Genomic DNA, 16,298 nt, shown 5'->3' with positions numbered 1-16,298 from the left:
ATCCCATATGTTCTTTTAACAGTAGATAGTCTATAGTCGCAAGATTTTGGAGCGCTGCAACTTGCACTTCTCCTAATTCTGGGTTTAGTTCCGACAGTATAGAGCCAGTCAAATTTGTTGTTTTACTGAAAGCACAGGCCAGCTTAGATATCTCCTTCTTCATTCCAATGGCAAGTCCAGGAACCGGTGGGATGAATGCAGCTACAACTGCAACAGCGCCAGGATCTTTGTTGAAGTTTTTTGATGATCATCTTCTGGAATGACTCTTCCAGAGGATGTTGATGTTGGAACTTCTTCTTCATATCGTATCTTAATTCATTTTCTGGGTAGCCAAAGTAGGCTTTGATCCTCTGTATAAACACAAACAGACCCTTTGCCCACACTTTGATATGCCCTTTATACCATTGTGAAGAACTTACTGGAGATCACCACACAGGAACTGCTTTTTTCTTTTTTTTAAGAGAAAGGAATATTATTAGAAAAATGCATTTCCATAGCTGATCATCTGATACCCTTTAAATTATCAAAATTAAGGATATTTAAAGCATGCATTAATCGTTGACTTACAGTTAGTTTTATCCTATCAGGGAGTAATCCCCCTTTTCTTTCTTTCTTTTTTTTTTGTTATCATTAATCTACAATTACATGAAGAATATTATGTTTACTAGGCTCTCCCCTATACCAGGTCCCCCCCCACAAACCCCCTTACAGTCACTGTCCATCAGCATAGCAAAATGTTGTAGAATCACACTTGTCTTCTCTGTCTTGTACAACCACCCTCTTTCTCCCACCCCCCCATTATGCATGCTAATCATAATACCCCTTTCTTCTTCCCCCACTTTATCCCTCCCTACGCACCCCTCCTCGACAGTCCCTTTCCCTTTGGTACCTGTTAGTCCATTCTTGGGTTCTGTGATTCTGCTGCTGTTTTGTTCCTTCAGTTTTTCCTTTGTTCTTATACTCCACAGATGAGTGAAATCATTTGGTATTTCTCTTTCTCCACTTGGCTTATTTCACTAAGCATAATACCCTCTAGCTCCATCCATGTTGTTGCAAATGGTAGGATTTGTTTTCTTCTTATGGCTGAGTAGTATTCCATTGTGTATATGTACCACATCTTTATCTATTCATCTACCGATGGACATTTAGGTTGCTTCCAATTCTTGGCTATTGTAAATAGTGCAGTGATAAACATAGGGGTGCATCTGTCTTTCTCAAACTTGATTGCTGCGTCCTTAGGGTAAATTCCTAGGAGTGGAATTCCTGGGTCAAATGGTAAGTCTGTTTTGAGCATTTTGATGAACCTCCATACTGCTTTCCACAATGGTTGGACTAATTTACATTCCCACCAGCAGTGTAGGAGGGTTCCCCTTTCTCCACAACCTCGCCAACATTTGTTGTTGTTTGTCTTTTGGATGGCAGTCATCCTTACTGGTGTGAGGTGATACCTCATTGTAGTTTTAATTTGCATTTCTCTGATAATTAGTGATGTGGAGCATCTTTTCATGTGTCTCTTGGCCATCTGTATTTCTTTTTTGGAGAACTGTCTGTTCAGTTCCTCTGCCCATTTTTTAATTGGATTATTTGTTTTTTGTTTGTTGAGGAATGTGAGCTCTTTATATATTTTGGACGTCAAGCCTTTATCGGATCTGTCATTTACAAATATATTCTCCCATACTGTAGGGTTTTTTTTGTTCTATTGATGGTGTCTTTTGCTGTACAGAAGCTTTTCAGCTTAATATAGTCCCACTTGTTCATTTTTGCTCTTGTTTTCCTTGCCCGGGGAGATATGTTCAAGAAGTGGTCACTCATGTTTATGTCTAAAAGGTTTTTGCCTATGTTTTTTTCTAAGAGCTTTATGGTTTCATGACTTACATTCAGGTCTTTGATCCATTTTGAATTTACTTTTGTGTATGGGGTTAGACAATGGTCCAGTTTCATTCTCTTACATGTAGCTGTGCAGTTTTGCCAGCACTATCTGTTGAAGAGACTGTCATTTCCCCATTGTATGTCCATGGCTCCTTTATCAAATATTAATTGACCATATATGTTTGGGTTAATGTCTGGAGTCTCTAATCTGTTCCACTGGTCTGTGGCTCTGTTCTTGTGCCAGTACCAAATTGTCTTGATTACTATGGCTTTGTAGTAGAGCTTGAAGTTGGGGAGTGAGATCCCCCCTACTTTATTCTTCTTTCTCAGGATTGCTTTGACTATTCGGGGTCTTTTGTGTTTCCATATGAATTTTTGAACTATTTGTTTCAGTTCGTTGAAGAATGTTGCTGGTAATTTGAGAGGGATTGCATCAAATCTGTATATTGCTTTGGGCAGGCTGGCCATTTTGACAATATTAATTCTTCCTAGCCACGAGCATGGGATGAGTTTCCATTTGTTAGTGTCCCCTTTAATTTCTCTTAAGAGTGACTTGTAGTTTTCAGGGTATAGGTCTTTCACTTCTTTGATTAGGTTTATTCCTAGGTATTTTATTCTTTTTGATGCAATTGTGAATGGAGTTGTTTTCCTGATTTCTCTTCTATTGGTTCATTGTTAGTACATAGGAAAGCCACAGATTTCTGTGTGTTAATTTTGTATCCTGCAACTTCTGTGTATTCCGATATCAGTTCTAGTAGTTTTGGAGTAGAGTCTTTAGGGTTTTTTATGTACAATATCATGTCATCTGCAAATAGTGACAGTTTGACTTCTTCTTTACCAATCTGGATTCCTTGTATTTCTTTGTTTTGTCTGATTGCCGTGGCTAGGACCTCCAGTACTATGTTTAATAACAGTGGGGAAAGTGGGCATCCCTGTCTTGTTCCCGATCTCAGTGGAAAAGCTTTCATCTTCTTGCTGTTGAGTATAATGTTGGCTGTGGGTTTATCATATATGGCCTTTATTATGTTGAGGTACTTGCCCTCTATACCCATTTTGCTGAGAGTTTTTATCATGAATGGATGTTGAATTTTGTCAAATGCTTTTTCAGCATCTATGGAGAAGATCATGTGGTTTTTGTCTTTCTTTTTGTTGATGTGGTGGATGATGTTGATGTATTTTCGAATGTTGTACCATCCTTGCATCCCTGGGATGAATCCCACTTGGTCATGGTGTATGATCCTTTTGATATATTTTTGAATTTGGTTTGCTAATATTTTATTGCATATTTTCACGTCTGCATTCATCAGGGATATTGGTCTGTAATTTTCTTTTTTGGTGGGGTCTTTGCCTGGTTTTGGTATTAGGGTGATGTTGGCTTCATAGAATGAGTTTGGGAGTATTCCCTCCTCTTCTATTTTTGGAAAACTTTAAGGAGAATGGGTATTATGTCTTCTCTGTGTGTCTGATAAAATTCTGAGGTAAACCCGTCTGGCCCGGGGGTTTTGTTCTTGGGTAGTTTTTTTGATTACCATTTCAATTTCTTTGCCCGTAATTGGTTTGTTTAACTTTTGTGTTCTTCCTTGGTCAGTCTTGGAAGGTTGTATTTTTCTAGGAAGTTGTCCATTTCTTCTAGGTTTTCCAGGTTGTTGGCATATAGGTTTTCATAGTAGTCTTTAATAATTCTTTGTATTTCTGTGGGGTCTGGCGTGATTTTTCCATTCTCATTTCTGAGTCTGTTGATTTGTGTTGATTCTCTTTTTCTCTTAATAAGTTTGGCTAGAGGCTTATCTATTTTGTTTATTTTTTCAAGGAACCAGCTCTTGGTTTCATTGATTTTTGCTATTGTTTTATTCTTCTCAATTTTGTTTATTTCTTCTCTGATCTTTATTATGTCCCTCCTTCTGCTGACTTTAGGCCTCATTTGTTCTTCTTTTTCCAGTTTCAATAATTGTGATTCAAACTGGTAATTTTTCAGTGAACATATTCTGAGATCCTGTGCTTGTGTCCTTCAGGAAATTTCACACTGGTTTAGTTTACAGGACCATTCGGTGGAGAATCTGCTTGCACCACCAGCAAATGATTGAAAATCAGCATGGGACCTCTTCACTCAGCACCGCCTATCTTATAGTTTATCTCAACAGTTTCCTAAATACGGTGCCCTGAGCAGCAGCAGAAGTATAACTGAGAACTTGTTAGAAATTTTCAGGCCCCATCCCATACCTACTGAATCAGGAGCTCTGCAGGCGAGGCCCAGGAATCTGTTCTGACAGGCCCTCCAGCTAATTCTGATGGGTTCCCAAGTTCAAAACCACAGGCTTCTATAGTGGAGGCTCAGGACACACAGCCTGGGCAGTGTTCCGGAGCCAGGTCTCAGCTGCTAACACCCAGGGAGCAACTCTGATTTTGTCTGTTCAGGACAGTGACAGCCCAGGCTGGTGGCACTGGTTCTCCAGGGTTCTTATTTTTCCATTAACTGGGAGAGATTTCCTAGATGGGGTTAGAAGTTGAATTTGTAGCTGGAAGACCAGACAAAGGTCGCGGGCTTACGTAGGATCTGCACTTGACATGAGCTGAGCACTGGGGTGTCACAGCGGCCGTTTTGCACCCTTCCCTTGTGTCCGGTGCAGCCTCATGAGCCGGGCTCTCCCATTGCCAGTAGTCCTAAGCCCCCTGGAGACCCACTGGTGTTTTTGATACTGCTACTTTGTCCAATTTCCTTCCACTGGTCTCCTTTTACACTTTAGATTCTGAGTTAGCACATCCAGGCCATTGAAGTTCAGAAATAGGGAGCCACAGACAGCATGGGGTATGTTCAGCAGGAACTTATACCCAAGAGGCTGGACTTGAATCAAATTTCTATTTATTGTGGCCCACGTGGACTTCTGAGAGGGAGGGAGCTGAAAAATTCACAACACCCCCTGTGCAGGTGAAGATTAAGGTGTGACTACTTAATTTTCTCTTGTCATCTGCTAGGGACATCACACAAAGGAGAAATTTTAAAAGGTGAAAACATCTTTAGAGGAAGAAATGGCAGTCATTTATTGTGCATCTATTACCTTCTGGGCTCAATACACATATTATCTCTTAATTATTGGAACAACGTGACAAAGGAGCTGTTATCTTCCTTTGACAGGTGTATTAGTCAGCATTCTCGGGAGGAATAGAACTGATAGAGAGCATATGTATGTGTGTGTAGAGAGAGATTGGGACTCATTATAAGGAACTGGGTCACATGATTATAGGGGGTGACAAATCCCAAGATCTGCAGGGTGAGTTAGCAACCTAGATGTCTACAAGATGTGATGGTGGAGTTCCAGTGTGAGCCCGAAGGCCTGAAAACCCCAAAGAGCTGATGTTTCAGTTGGAATCAGGAGGCAGGGAAATTCCCATATCCCAGTTCAAGGCAGTCAGTCTGGAAGAATTCTCTCAGGAAGGTGAGAGAGCTTTTTGTTCCAACAACAGTTTTTTCTTCTATTCAGGCCTTCAAGTGATTAGATGGGGCCCACCCACATTAAGGAGGGCAATCTGCTTTACTCTACCAATTCACATGTTAACACCCTCACAGAAACACCCAGAATAATGTTTGACCAAATAGCTAGGTCCTCTGTGACCCAGTCAAGCTAACACATAAATTAACCATTGCAAACAAGCTTTGAGACCTTAAGTAACTTGTCCAGCATTGCTCTGCTGGTAGAGTGGAGCCACCACTCAAGTTGAGCTGTGTTCATCTCTAATGTTTCCCTCCTTCCCTTCAGTGCCCTCACTTAGGAAATGAGGAGACTCAGAGGTTGAAGGGCTTGCTGAAGCCAAACGGTTTTCAGGGTTCATACTGGATCTCAGGTGTACTCATTTTCCCACCCCATTGCTTTGGGAAACTCAAGCTTAATGTGTTCTTATAGCTGGTCTTTTCCCACCGGGTGCCCACATGTGTCTTCCAATGGATTGGGAAGAGTCAGTATCCACTGACCCATTAGAGGGAGAGGGATTTGAGTACTATCCACTGTCCACTGATGAAATGGCTTCCTAGGACCTCAAAGAAAGTCCTATGATTAGGTTGATTGGGATCACTGTTGTCTCTTCTTTACTCAAGTGACATTTTCATTAGTGCATTTTATGAAGACCTAGAGAGCCAGCTTCTCATGTTTGAGGTGGCCCTACACAATAAGCCTCATTACTACTCTCATCAAGCCGACTTAAAGTAATTCCCATCCTCTCTTTCCTCCACCTGGTCCCTACTGCACCTGTCTTCTCATTGATTCTGCAAAGAAGTAAAGGTTGATCAGCAAATCCCCTATAATTTTATTGATTTAATGTGGCACCTTACATACAGTTAGATCATTATTAGAAAGACCCAAACAAATTCATTCACATAGTTTAATTTTTTTTTGAAGCTTGAAAAATTCTCCAACAAAATAGGTTTAGTTAGAAAAAGACAAAATTCAAATAAATGTAAAGATTGCTAGAGCTACCATCATCTTAATGGGACACTGGTAATGATTTTATATGTATGCTTCTAGACTTTTTTAGAGTGTACTCTTAACCAGGGTTCCCATCTTGTTCTATAACACAAGCTGTGTAGAGCTGTGTGACCTTGGGCAAATCACTCAACCATTCTGAGCTTCCCTCATTTTTTACCCACTGACACAATCCCACTTTCAGGTTACTGTGGTGTTTGAATAGGAAAAGGAAGGTTGTAACAACCCCCGGCTCAGAGGTGCTTGATTGGCATCCTCTCTGCCTGCTCTATGTTTGCTTTCACACCCCCCAACCCCAGTTAGGGGTGAGCACATATTTTTAGGAAGAGGTAGGCTGACAATTCACAGCTCGACTTACTACTCATGTCATGTGCTGCTTTTTCTACTAAAATACTATGTTAACACTCTTGGAAAACAAAAGTAGTAGCCTTTTGAATATAAGCACACTATTTTTTTAAAACCTTGCAGCAGCTATGAATGTTTTTAGATTGTGGAAGTTTGCCCCAGCTGCTCTGTCTCCTGAGAACATGAAATCATGCTTTGAACAACTTCTGGAAGTTCCCTGTAAATGGTAGTAGGGGGCAGACTCCTTTGCCCTGGAGCGTGATGCTGAATCTCACTGGGTTAAGTGTGTAGCCTGGCTTGTCTGGTGGGCAGATGACTTGAGTACAGCTTCCTCTCTATGGCACATCACGAAGTTCTATTAACTGTGGCCATCTTAGCCCACACTGGGAAGAGAAGAAGAGCTCATTTTCTTGGGGTCCCAGTAATGCAGGCCTTCTGAGTCAGGCCTCCTTGCTGACCACAGAATGTTAACAGGATCCCACCCAAGACACCCTAGCAGTCACAGATACTCCCTTTCAAGTAAGTGAGTCGAAGACTGAAGGAGTATGTGTGTGTGTGTGTGTTTTGTTAGGAACCTGTTTTAATGGGAACATGAGTTTATTTAATCTTTTGAGGTTGTAAGGCTGAAACTCTATTGTATAAAACTGATTTTGATGAAGAGATAAGGCACTTAAAAAAATTGGCAGGACAAGTGAAGGGCATGTAGGGGTTGTGCCTTTGAAAGACAAAGTGAATATGCTGGAGCTTTGAAGCATGAGGATACACAGACCACGCGTCCTGTTACTGTCTTCTTGGGCGGGGCTCTGGCCGGATAATTGATACTGACAGACCACTTCTGATAGCAGCATTCCTTAGTACCCTGTGGCCCCCTGGGGGCCAGGGGAGCTGCATATGAATAGCACACTTGATGGAGGAAATACCTGTGGTCAGTAAATATTCATACAAGAAAAAAATTGAGCACCCACCACTTACTTTTTGATCAGAACTGCAAAGAAGCAATGAAGCAGTAGTTGAGTTCTGGCCCCCAGAGGGACAGGCCTACAAAGCAAACGGAAACAGAACTGAGTCACACAGACCCCTTGTTCTGATTTGGAGGCCCTCTTAGAGAAGTGGTTTAACCCAGGTCCATGACAGGCTGCCCACTCCAGAGGCGCACGTGCCTTCCTGCCAGTTGTAATGCAAAGTCGCATGGGGAGCCTGTGTTTTCTGTGTCCTCTCAAGGTTTGTCTGACCCCTTTACTGGTGGGTCCCACCTTCTGGGGATGGGTGCTTCTGTCTGAGCCCTTGGTGCTGCACCCAGACCTATTCTGAGCTCTGGGCCCTGTTATAGAGCCCTGGGCATGGACCCTGCCTCTCCCTGTCGGGTTGGCTGCTACTCAAGGCCACTCTCACCGTCCTTTCCCTCCTGGGACTTCACACAGGCCACATTGTGAAAAGCAGGTACAGCCTGGTAATTTTGTGTTTTAAAGGATGCACAATGGGTTCTGCATTCTATAAATTTGCTACTCTGTGTTTAAACATGTCCCTCATGGCTGAGCAGTGCCAGGCAGGTAAGACTGTCCTGCAAGGCCTTAAACCAGCCGCAGGTGTGCTTTGTATCAGGGTGGGTCTCAGGAATGCATGTTTGATTTTAAGATAACTGGCATATTACATGAAGGTGAATAGGAGACACACGGAATGGTTGGAAATACAAAGAACTAACTTGGTGTCCTTTCCTTGGCTCTTAAAATAATTCAGCTTTTGTACTAAATAAACCTCTCTTCATGCCTGGCAGGGAGGGAAAGGTGACTGCTGAATGGGAACGAATCGGACAGTCCTGGCCAGGCATGCTGTGCAGGGGGCTGGTGGAAGAAGAGGTCTCTGAGTGCCTCCTATTGCCTCCCGCTTCCTGGGCAGGGCAGGTGGATGGGTGGGCGACTGTGGGCCATGGGCAGTGCCAGCCTCCTCTCGGAGGAAGCGTGACAGGGCTTGGGGAGAAGGGGCTACAGTATGGAGGGGTGGAAACCAGTCGGCAGACAGTGACTGGGGAGTGTCGGGCTCTGGCTTCGAGTGCCGGTGCCCTTGGCTGTGGGTGCCAGAGGGACACCACCTGTCCTCCACCCAGTTGCCCCCAGGGAAGGGAAAGCCTGGCTGAGCTCCTGCTGACACCTTCTTGCTTTTTCCTCTTCGAAGGATGGAGGCTGCACTTGTCCAGGAGATGTCGCCAAAGCCTTTGGTAAGGGGCCGCAGAGGGCTGGGAGGGAGGGAGCACAGCTGTGTGCTGGGGCAGGGTGGGGAACGGAGGGAGGAGGTGGGACGTGCCCCTTCTGGGCCAGGGCGGAGCTTCCTCTCCCTGGATTCCATCCCCAGTTGGCCCAAGGCCTGGCATCGGTGCACGCTGGTGAACAGCAGAGCAGGCTGAGTGCCCAGGGATAGACTGGGGCGGGAGGGGTGGGTGGGGGCGACATCCTGCAGGCAAGGTGGGAAGTCCTGGCTCAGAAGGCACAGCCAAGAGGGCTCAGGGCACCCGTGGAGGAGGACAGTCCCTGTGTGATGGGCCCACCCTCAGGGAGGGCTTTGGGACCTGGCTTGGGGAAATGCCTGTGGGACTGAGTCGCAGCAGCCGCTTCTCACCTGAGGTGAGGAGCCCATTCCCCACAGGGGACAGAAGTGTCCAGCTGTGGGCCAGTGGGGCTGGCATGGCGGGGGTCCCAGCTGGTGTCCTGGGTTTTTCTTGGGATATCAGGAGGAAGCCTGGCATCTCAGCGTGCTGTGCCCAGCACTTAACCTTCACAAAGTGCGTTCAGAAGTCAGAGCTGGCCGCACCATGGGGCTCCAAACTGTAAAATGGGAGCTCAGCATGGCCCAGGAGGCCCCATAGGAATGCCTCAGCCAGAAGGTTCCTTCCATCAAAAAAAAAAAAAAGAAAATCAGTTGGGCCTGGCCTAAGGAAAGGAGGGTGGGGTCGTGGAGGCTGGGTCCTGCCTCCTGTATTTCTTCACCACTGTTTCGGAGCTCATCCCATAGAGTAGCTTAGGTTTAGGCATTGGGTCTTGATGTTTTTTGTTTAAATGAAGCACTGATACTGATAAGGAAACAAGGGACAGTATTTTTAGCAGCAGGGTGTTGTAGCAGCCTTGGAGAATGTCATACGAATGGGCAGCCTTCTTAATCCCGTTCTTATCATACCTCCTGGCTATGGAAGGGAACATATAAGTCATCAGTCTAATCCAGCCTGCCTATGTTACAGTTGTTGAGACTTTGGCCCTGGGAGGCAAGTGACAAGGCCAGGGCCCTACAGGCAGGGGCATAGCAGGGAGAACTCAGGACTCTTGCTCCACGTGTGTGTTTGCTTGCCCCTTACGATAAGGATCAGCAGCCAAGGACATTTTTACTATTGTTTTTGGAGCTGAATTGACTTCATACCTGGTGTTCCCTCCTGGGGTCCCTTCTAATAGCTCACAGAGTGGGAGCTGAGTACTCTTTAAAGGGACTGGTCATTAAGAAGGTGCCATGTAGAGAGCAGATCTGGGTGTGGGTCCTGATCTTGGCCTCTGGCTTCTTTCCCGTCACTCTCCTTCTGTGGGTACAGCATTCCTGGGGACTGTATCAGGGGAAATCCTGGCTAAGAAAGCACAGGAGAGTATTCAGAAATACAAATAACTGGAAGGCCCTTCCAAGCATGGTCTGAGTGGACCTGTGCTCTGGGCCCTGCTGTTTGCATCTGCTCCACACCAGCTAGCTCACAGGTGCTGTGCTCTCAGAGCCGCGGCCATCAGGAGGCCTGGCTGGGCCCTGGTTATCCTCTGCTCTGTTAAAATCATGGCAGGATGGCCAAGGATCCAGTATTCCTGGGGACCCTGGAAGGAGGGGTCTACAAAGCTTGCTGCCAACTAGAAAGGTCCTGTTGTGCCTTGCTTGCCAGAGTACCAGACCGAGGCGCCAGCCCTGCAGGGCCTGTGTGGCTGTAATGCCGAGCAGAAGGGACTGAAAGGCTTGAGGCAACCCCGAAGTCTTGTAAATATTAGAATGACCAGATGGGAGAGGTCAAGGCCACTTCTCAAGGGCTCCTATGTTTGCTTCTCCTTGTCCTTCATCCTAATTACTTAGTACATCTGTATCCTGATGTTCTCGTATTCTCAATGTAAACCTTCCATGGGACTTACTCAGGAGAAGTTCTAGCAGTTTCTTCTTTAAGTGAGTGGAGAATCTCTCTGCACAGCTATCCACGAGCAGGATGGGGAACTGTGATTATACTCCTATTTCTTCCTCTTACTTTCTTGACAACTGGTTATTCCACATCTACTGGGTGCCATGCATGTGATAGAGCCTGGGGACAGCCCTGGTTGTGTTCCAGCACAGCCTACAAAGGCAGCTCCAATACCCCCATCTCCTCTGTACCTGTCTTGGGAATTTCATGTCATTTGGTGATTAATATGTGATATTATTTACCTTAGAAGTCTTATAGTCCTCACAATAAGACGTGCAGGTTGGATTTCACTATGTGTATATATATTTATACAAACACATACACACAAGTACACACACACACACACATATATATATGCACACACAGTACAGTACATAGCTTTCTCACCTTATGCCCAATCTCTAGTGTAGGAGGTTCTGTTTGTTCTGAGGTCCTTTCATCCTCTACACAATCTGAAAGCTTAAGGTAGACCAGATGCCCAATGGAGACATTGTAGAGGAGTTATTTATGAGACTGGACATGCTGTCTGAGATGTTACCCACTTCTTAATGATTCTGATTATTAAAGAGTTAGACCTCTGTTTGGAAGGTGGTCATAGTTGTTGTTAACAGTTATTAAGGATTGTGCAGGGCATTAGCTGACCTTCAGCAGACTGCACGTGCTGTTCTGCGTGCCCAGCTCTGCCTCCCTGGGTGGGGAGCCTTATTAACTTTCTTCAAATAAGGGAGAGGTTGAGTTTTGTGCTGGACACTTGCTGGGAGGAGGGAAGATCAGTGAGGGCAGCACTTGGATCTTTCTAGAGCTCTTTTCTCTGCTCTCCCCTTTTGTCCCCGCTATTGGAGTTCAGGAGCCGGAGCTGACTTTGTTATGCTGGGAGGGATGTTTGCGGGCCACACGGAGTGTGCTGGAGAAGTGATCGAGAGGAACGGGCAGAAGCTCAAACTCTTCTATGGGATGAGCTCAGAGACGGCGATGGAGAAGCACGCAGGGGGAGTCGCCGAGTACAGGTGAGGGGGGTGCCGGTGCATCCTTGGTGCATGCTCACATTTACAGAAGTGGGGTGGAAGCAGGTCTTGAGGCATATCAATTTTGTTTTTATTAAAGTACTGTGGGAAGGAGCTAGAAAACATATCTTGTTTCTTTTTAAATAGCTTTTATTTTTATCCAGCTAGCATTTGCGATGTTTGGGGTCCTCAAAAGAGTACAAAGCAGACGTGTATAGGGAAGGGCTGGAAATGTGACTAGGGGTGTGTATGAGCAGGTGTGACCCCTGCTCAGCCAGTCCTGGAGGTGACACTCTGGATTTACCAGGAGTGGGCAGGGATGTTCTGCCTTGTCCTTCTGATGGAGTCTTTACTGAGCTCCCCCTGTAACCGCCAGTGTGTGGCCTGTGATGAGTTCAGGCAGCAAGAACTGGGTTGAAGAAGCCTATTGCATATGCATCAGGTGTGGTCTAGCCCACTGCATGGAGGGTGGGCCTTTCTTGAAGAATGCTGTTTCACTGCATAACTCACTCAGAACTCTCCCCTGCTCCAGGCTCTTACAGTTGACCCAGGCAGCACTTTTTGCCAATTAATTGTGTCACTCACTGCAGAAGGGATGCTCACTTTCCTTAGCTGTTTTGTTTTTACTTAATCCATAATCTCAAGAGATAACCTGGCCTTTTCTGTTTCACTTCCATTTTAACTGTCTGCATGGGTATTTTTAAGAACCTGGTGAGAGAATGTATTCCCACCGCCTTGCTTTTCTGTGGAGAATCCAGTGTTGCTTCTTGTTAGCATTAGTGCAGATGACAAGCTGCAGAGAGTGGATGGGACAGAAGGTCTAGCAGCCTCAGAAGGCAGTCAGCTGTGAGTGGGCTCATAGCCCTTCTCCAGGAAGCCTCATTTCCACTGGAACAGAACCTGTAGCCCTCCTTGGCTGACACCCTCCATTTCCTACCAAAGTTCCGCATCTAAAAGCTTACTTTGAGGACCCAGGATGCCAGTGCAGTATATAAAGCTCAAACCAAGCTAAAGGTAAAGTGCAGGCAGGCGTGAAGCAGGTGTGGGGCACTCTACCCAAGCTCTTTCCTTTAGTGGGGTCCTGGTGGGCTGCTTTCAGTTCCCATTCTTTCCAGTCTTTTTCTCTTTTTGCTGTGAACCCCAGAGAAGATGATATGATGGTATGGGGAAGGCAGGGTTGGGAAGAGGGATAGGGGACTGCATTTATGCCTTCATCCTGGAGACTTCAGATGGATGGAACCAGAGGGTACTCCCCTCCACATGGCAGCCTCAGAAGGCCCTCTTTCTGGAGGAGGCTGCACAGGTTATCAGGGGGAGAGGGTGGGATCACTGTCTCAAGGGAAACCTGGACCTCTGGCTAAGAAGCTGAATGCCTTCCCAGCAACCAAGGTCACCATCCCAGGGCCCTGCAGCATCTGCCCTGTGCTGGCATGCAAGTGCAGCCATTGTGTGTCAGTAACAACTAGATGCTTTCCCTGGAGTAAGGTTTGGCCCTCTCACTGTTGCATCTCGTTTGGGTTCTAACAAAAGTAGATAGGGAAAACTAAAACAGGTTAGAGCACAACCAGAAGCCAAGGAGCCAAAAACAAAACCATCTGCTGTAACTTCAGCTGTGTGTAGACAAAACAGTAAGAAGATTCAGGAGTGTCAAGACTCAGTTCTGGGTGCGGATTCAAATCTTACACAAGGAGGTAAAGTGCTGAAGGAATTAGAACCTTACTCCAGAGGCCCTCTGAGCCCTGCATATGTTTTCTCTCTTTGCCTCTTGTCTCTTTTTGGTTGTCTATCTGCCAGTCTGTCTGTCTCTCTGACTCCCTCCTTCTCTTTCCCTGGCAGTTTGCAGCCTCATCATTGTGAGAATGCTTCTCCTACTTTGACATTACAGTTAATTAAAGGCAAAGCTATTTATACTTTGCTAATTCCTTCCCAGTCATTAACTATTTAGTTCTCATGCCATCCCTGGGAGACAGATCAAACTATCTTTGTTTTACAGGTGAGAAGACATGAACATCAACAATAAATGACTTGCAAAAGCTGCCATCTCCAGTTAGCAAGGCGGCAATGAGAGGGTTTTCAATAAGTCCCGGGAAGGCCATGGAAATCTCTTTAAAAATCAAAATGGTGATAATTGCAGGCACATGTGCACAGACTTTGGTCTCCCAACACAGAGTGCAGGGGCCTGAATTATTCTGAGCATGGCCAGCGACTGGTTTCATGAACTTGGTGCTCTAAGCCAGCCACCACCAGCCCTTGGTCTAGTCAGTGGTTTAAGCAGCTGGGTTTCACCCAAGGGGAGTCTTACATTTGTAGAGTTCAATGCACAAGAGTTAATACCCTTTTGAAATTCTAGGTAATGAGTTTCTGATCAAGAGATGCTTAATTATTTTTCCAGGTGAAGAGACCAGCTAGAAAAAGTTCTAGAATTTGGTTGTTAGGATTTCCAGATCACCTGGCCTTTAGATGAGAGCCTGAGTTTTGTGTAGATTGGAAATTTCCTTCTTGTCAGGCCCTCTAAATGCGAGTCTGGACTGTATCTTCATTTTTCAGTAGGAACATTATTTGGTGGCCTTAGAAGGAGTGAAACAAGGGATTAGTCAAGGGCCACTGGATATTGCTTAGTGTCCAAGCCATACACCAGACTTTCTGCATTTCAGATGTTCCCCTGAAAGCATGAAAGATGCTAATCCGAACCTCGAAGCCTCTGGTGCCTAGAAGTCCTTAGTTCTGCTCCGGTGTCACCTTACTGGTCCCTGACACCATGCAGGACAACAGATGTAGAAACTTGTGCAAACGCAGGGAGGTGCCCTGGGGGATGCACCTCACAAAGGGCCCTGAGAGGGACAGGCAGGCCCTGAGGTAGAGCCACTGGGTCTTGTTGGTGGAGGCGTCCACATAACCTAGTAGGGCTTGAGTTCTCCCATTTTACAGGTCTTCCTTGGCTTCCCGCAAAGCCACGGTAAGCTGAAAATACTGTACATCAAAGATGCACAGAATCCTCCTAATGTGCCGACGTGGGAGCTCAGCCTGGCCCACCTCCGCCTGCTCAGCATGCTGATGTTAGCCTAGAGCTGAGCAGGACCAGCTGACACAGAGCCTATTGTATAAGGAAGTGTTGGTTATTGTGTCACCTACTGGCGACTGTGCTGGAAGTGAAAGGCAGAATGGCTGTGAGTGGACTGGCTGTCCCTTCATGACCGCAGGGCTGCCTGGGAGCTGGGCTCGCTCCCCAGCCCAGTTTCACCCAGGGAGAGATCAAAACTCAAAAATCAAAGTGTGGTTTCTACTGAGTGTGTATCACTTTCACAGCATCATAAAGTCAAAAAATTGTAAGGTGAACCCCCATGAGTTGGGGACCGACTGTATCAATATGTCTTCTTGGTTGTCCCCTGGAGGACGCTTGGTGTCTGGCCGGAGAGCTGACGCGGCAGGGGAGGCCCTGTTGTTGGTCAGGGAGGCCTATGGAAGAGGTGGCCACAGGGCTGAGGGGGTGATCAGCCAGGTCTGTCCTTTCCCTTAGGCCTCGTGGGCTCCGGGCTGGTTGGACACCGTGTCAGGCTGCAGGCCAGATAGGAAGGGGGCGCTGGTCTCTGTCTGGGCCGGGGTGGAGGCATGCCACAGAGAACAGCTCTGCTGGGCAGTGTGGGTCTGGGACGTCCTCTGGTGTTGCTGATGCAGCCTCCCTTCCTGGCGCCCTGGGGAGCCAGCAGTGGGCCGGGCCTTTTGGAGGGAGGAATGTGCTCACATGGGGTGCCAGCATGATCAGCTGGCCTTTGTAGCAATGTGGGAGCAGGGGCAGTGGGCGGTGTTTGGCTGCCTGAGTATCTTAGGGCTACTTAAGGTGAGAAAGCTGGGAGTTACTCTGGCTGGGTTCTTAAGGAGCAACAGCAGATTAAATGAAAAGCTTCCTTTTTCTTCCAGAGCCTCTGAGGGCAAGACTGTGAAAGTGCCTTACAAAGGAGACGTGGAAAATACTATCCTGGATATTCTTGGGGGACTGAGGTCCACCTGCACCTATGTGGGGGCCGCCAAACTCAAAGAGCTGAGCAAGAGGGCGACGTTCATCAGGGTGACCCAGCAGTATAACACAGTGTTCAGCTGACCTTGAGGATGAGGTGACGTGCCGCACCCGGATGCTCCCCCACTTACCCGCTTGCCCGTCTCCCCATTATGTCAGTGTTTCCGGCTGCTCCTGGAGGGTGGACTGCTCCTCCTTCCCCCTCCTGCCACTCGGAGGCTTTGGGGCCCCCTAGTGCCTTCTGGGGGCCTGGAAGCAGGGCAGTGAGGGGGTCAGTGGTCAGAGCCCAGCTGCCCATGACGCATAACTTCATTGTTAAAACTAACACTCCCACCTTCTTTTTTAAAAAGAACATAGTTTCACTTTAATATAATGCTAATATCTTAACATTTTCTTGAGTG

The 16,298-nt window shown here is 46.5% G+C and overlaps 1 protein-coding gene across 4 annotated transcripts in view; it reads left to right on the top strand.

Annotated features, from left to right (window-relative positions):
* The window catches only part of GMPR (guanosine monophosphate reductase), a 42,951-nt gene extending 26,662 nt beyond the window's left edge, over positions 1–16,289 (top strand). For all 4 annotated transcript variants that reach the window (XM_036998475.2, XM_036998474.2, XM_036998473.2 and 1 more), the window contains 3 exons: positions 8,862–8,904; positions 11,726–11,885; positions 15,801–16,289. In XM_036998475.2, the coding sequence (XP_036854370.1) occupies positions 8,862–8,904; positions 11,726–11,885; positions 15,801–15,981 (384 nt within the window). In that variant the 3' untranslated portion in view covers positions 15,982–16,289. The remainder of the gene's footprint in view (positions 1–8,861; positions 8,905–11,725; positions 11,886–15,800) is intronic.
* The last annotated feature ends 9 nt before the right edge of the window (positions 16,290–16,298 follow it).

The sequence above is a fragment of the Manis javanica genome, chromosome 16 (genome assembly GCF_040802235.1).
Source record: "Manis javanica isolate MJ-LG chromosome 16, MJ_LKY, whole genome shotgun sequence".
Classification (NCBI taxonomy): Eukaryota; Metazoa; Chordata; class Mammalia; order Pholidota; family Manidae; genus Manis; species Manis javanica.
Note: the sequence above shows the minus strand (reverse complement) of the source record. Positions and strands in the feature narration are given on the sequence as shown.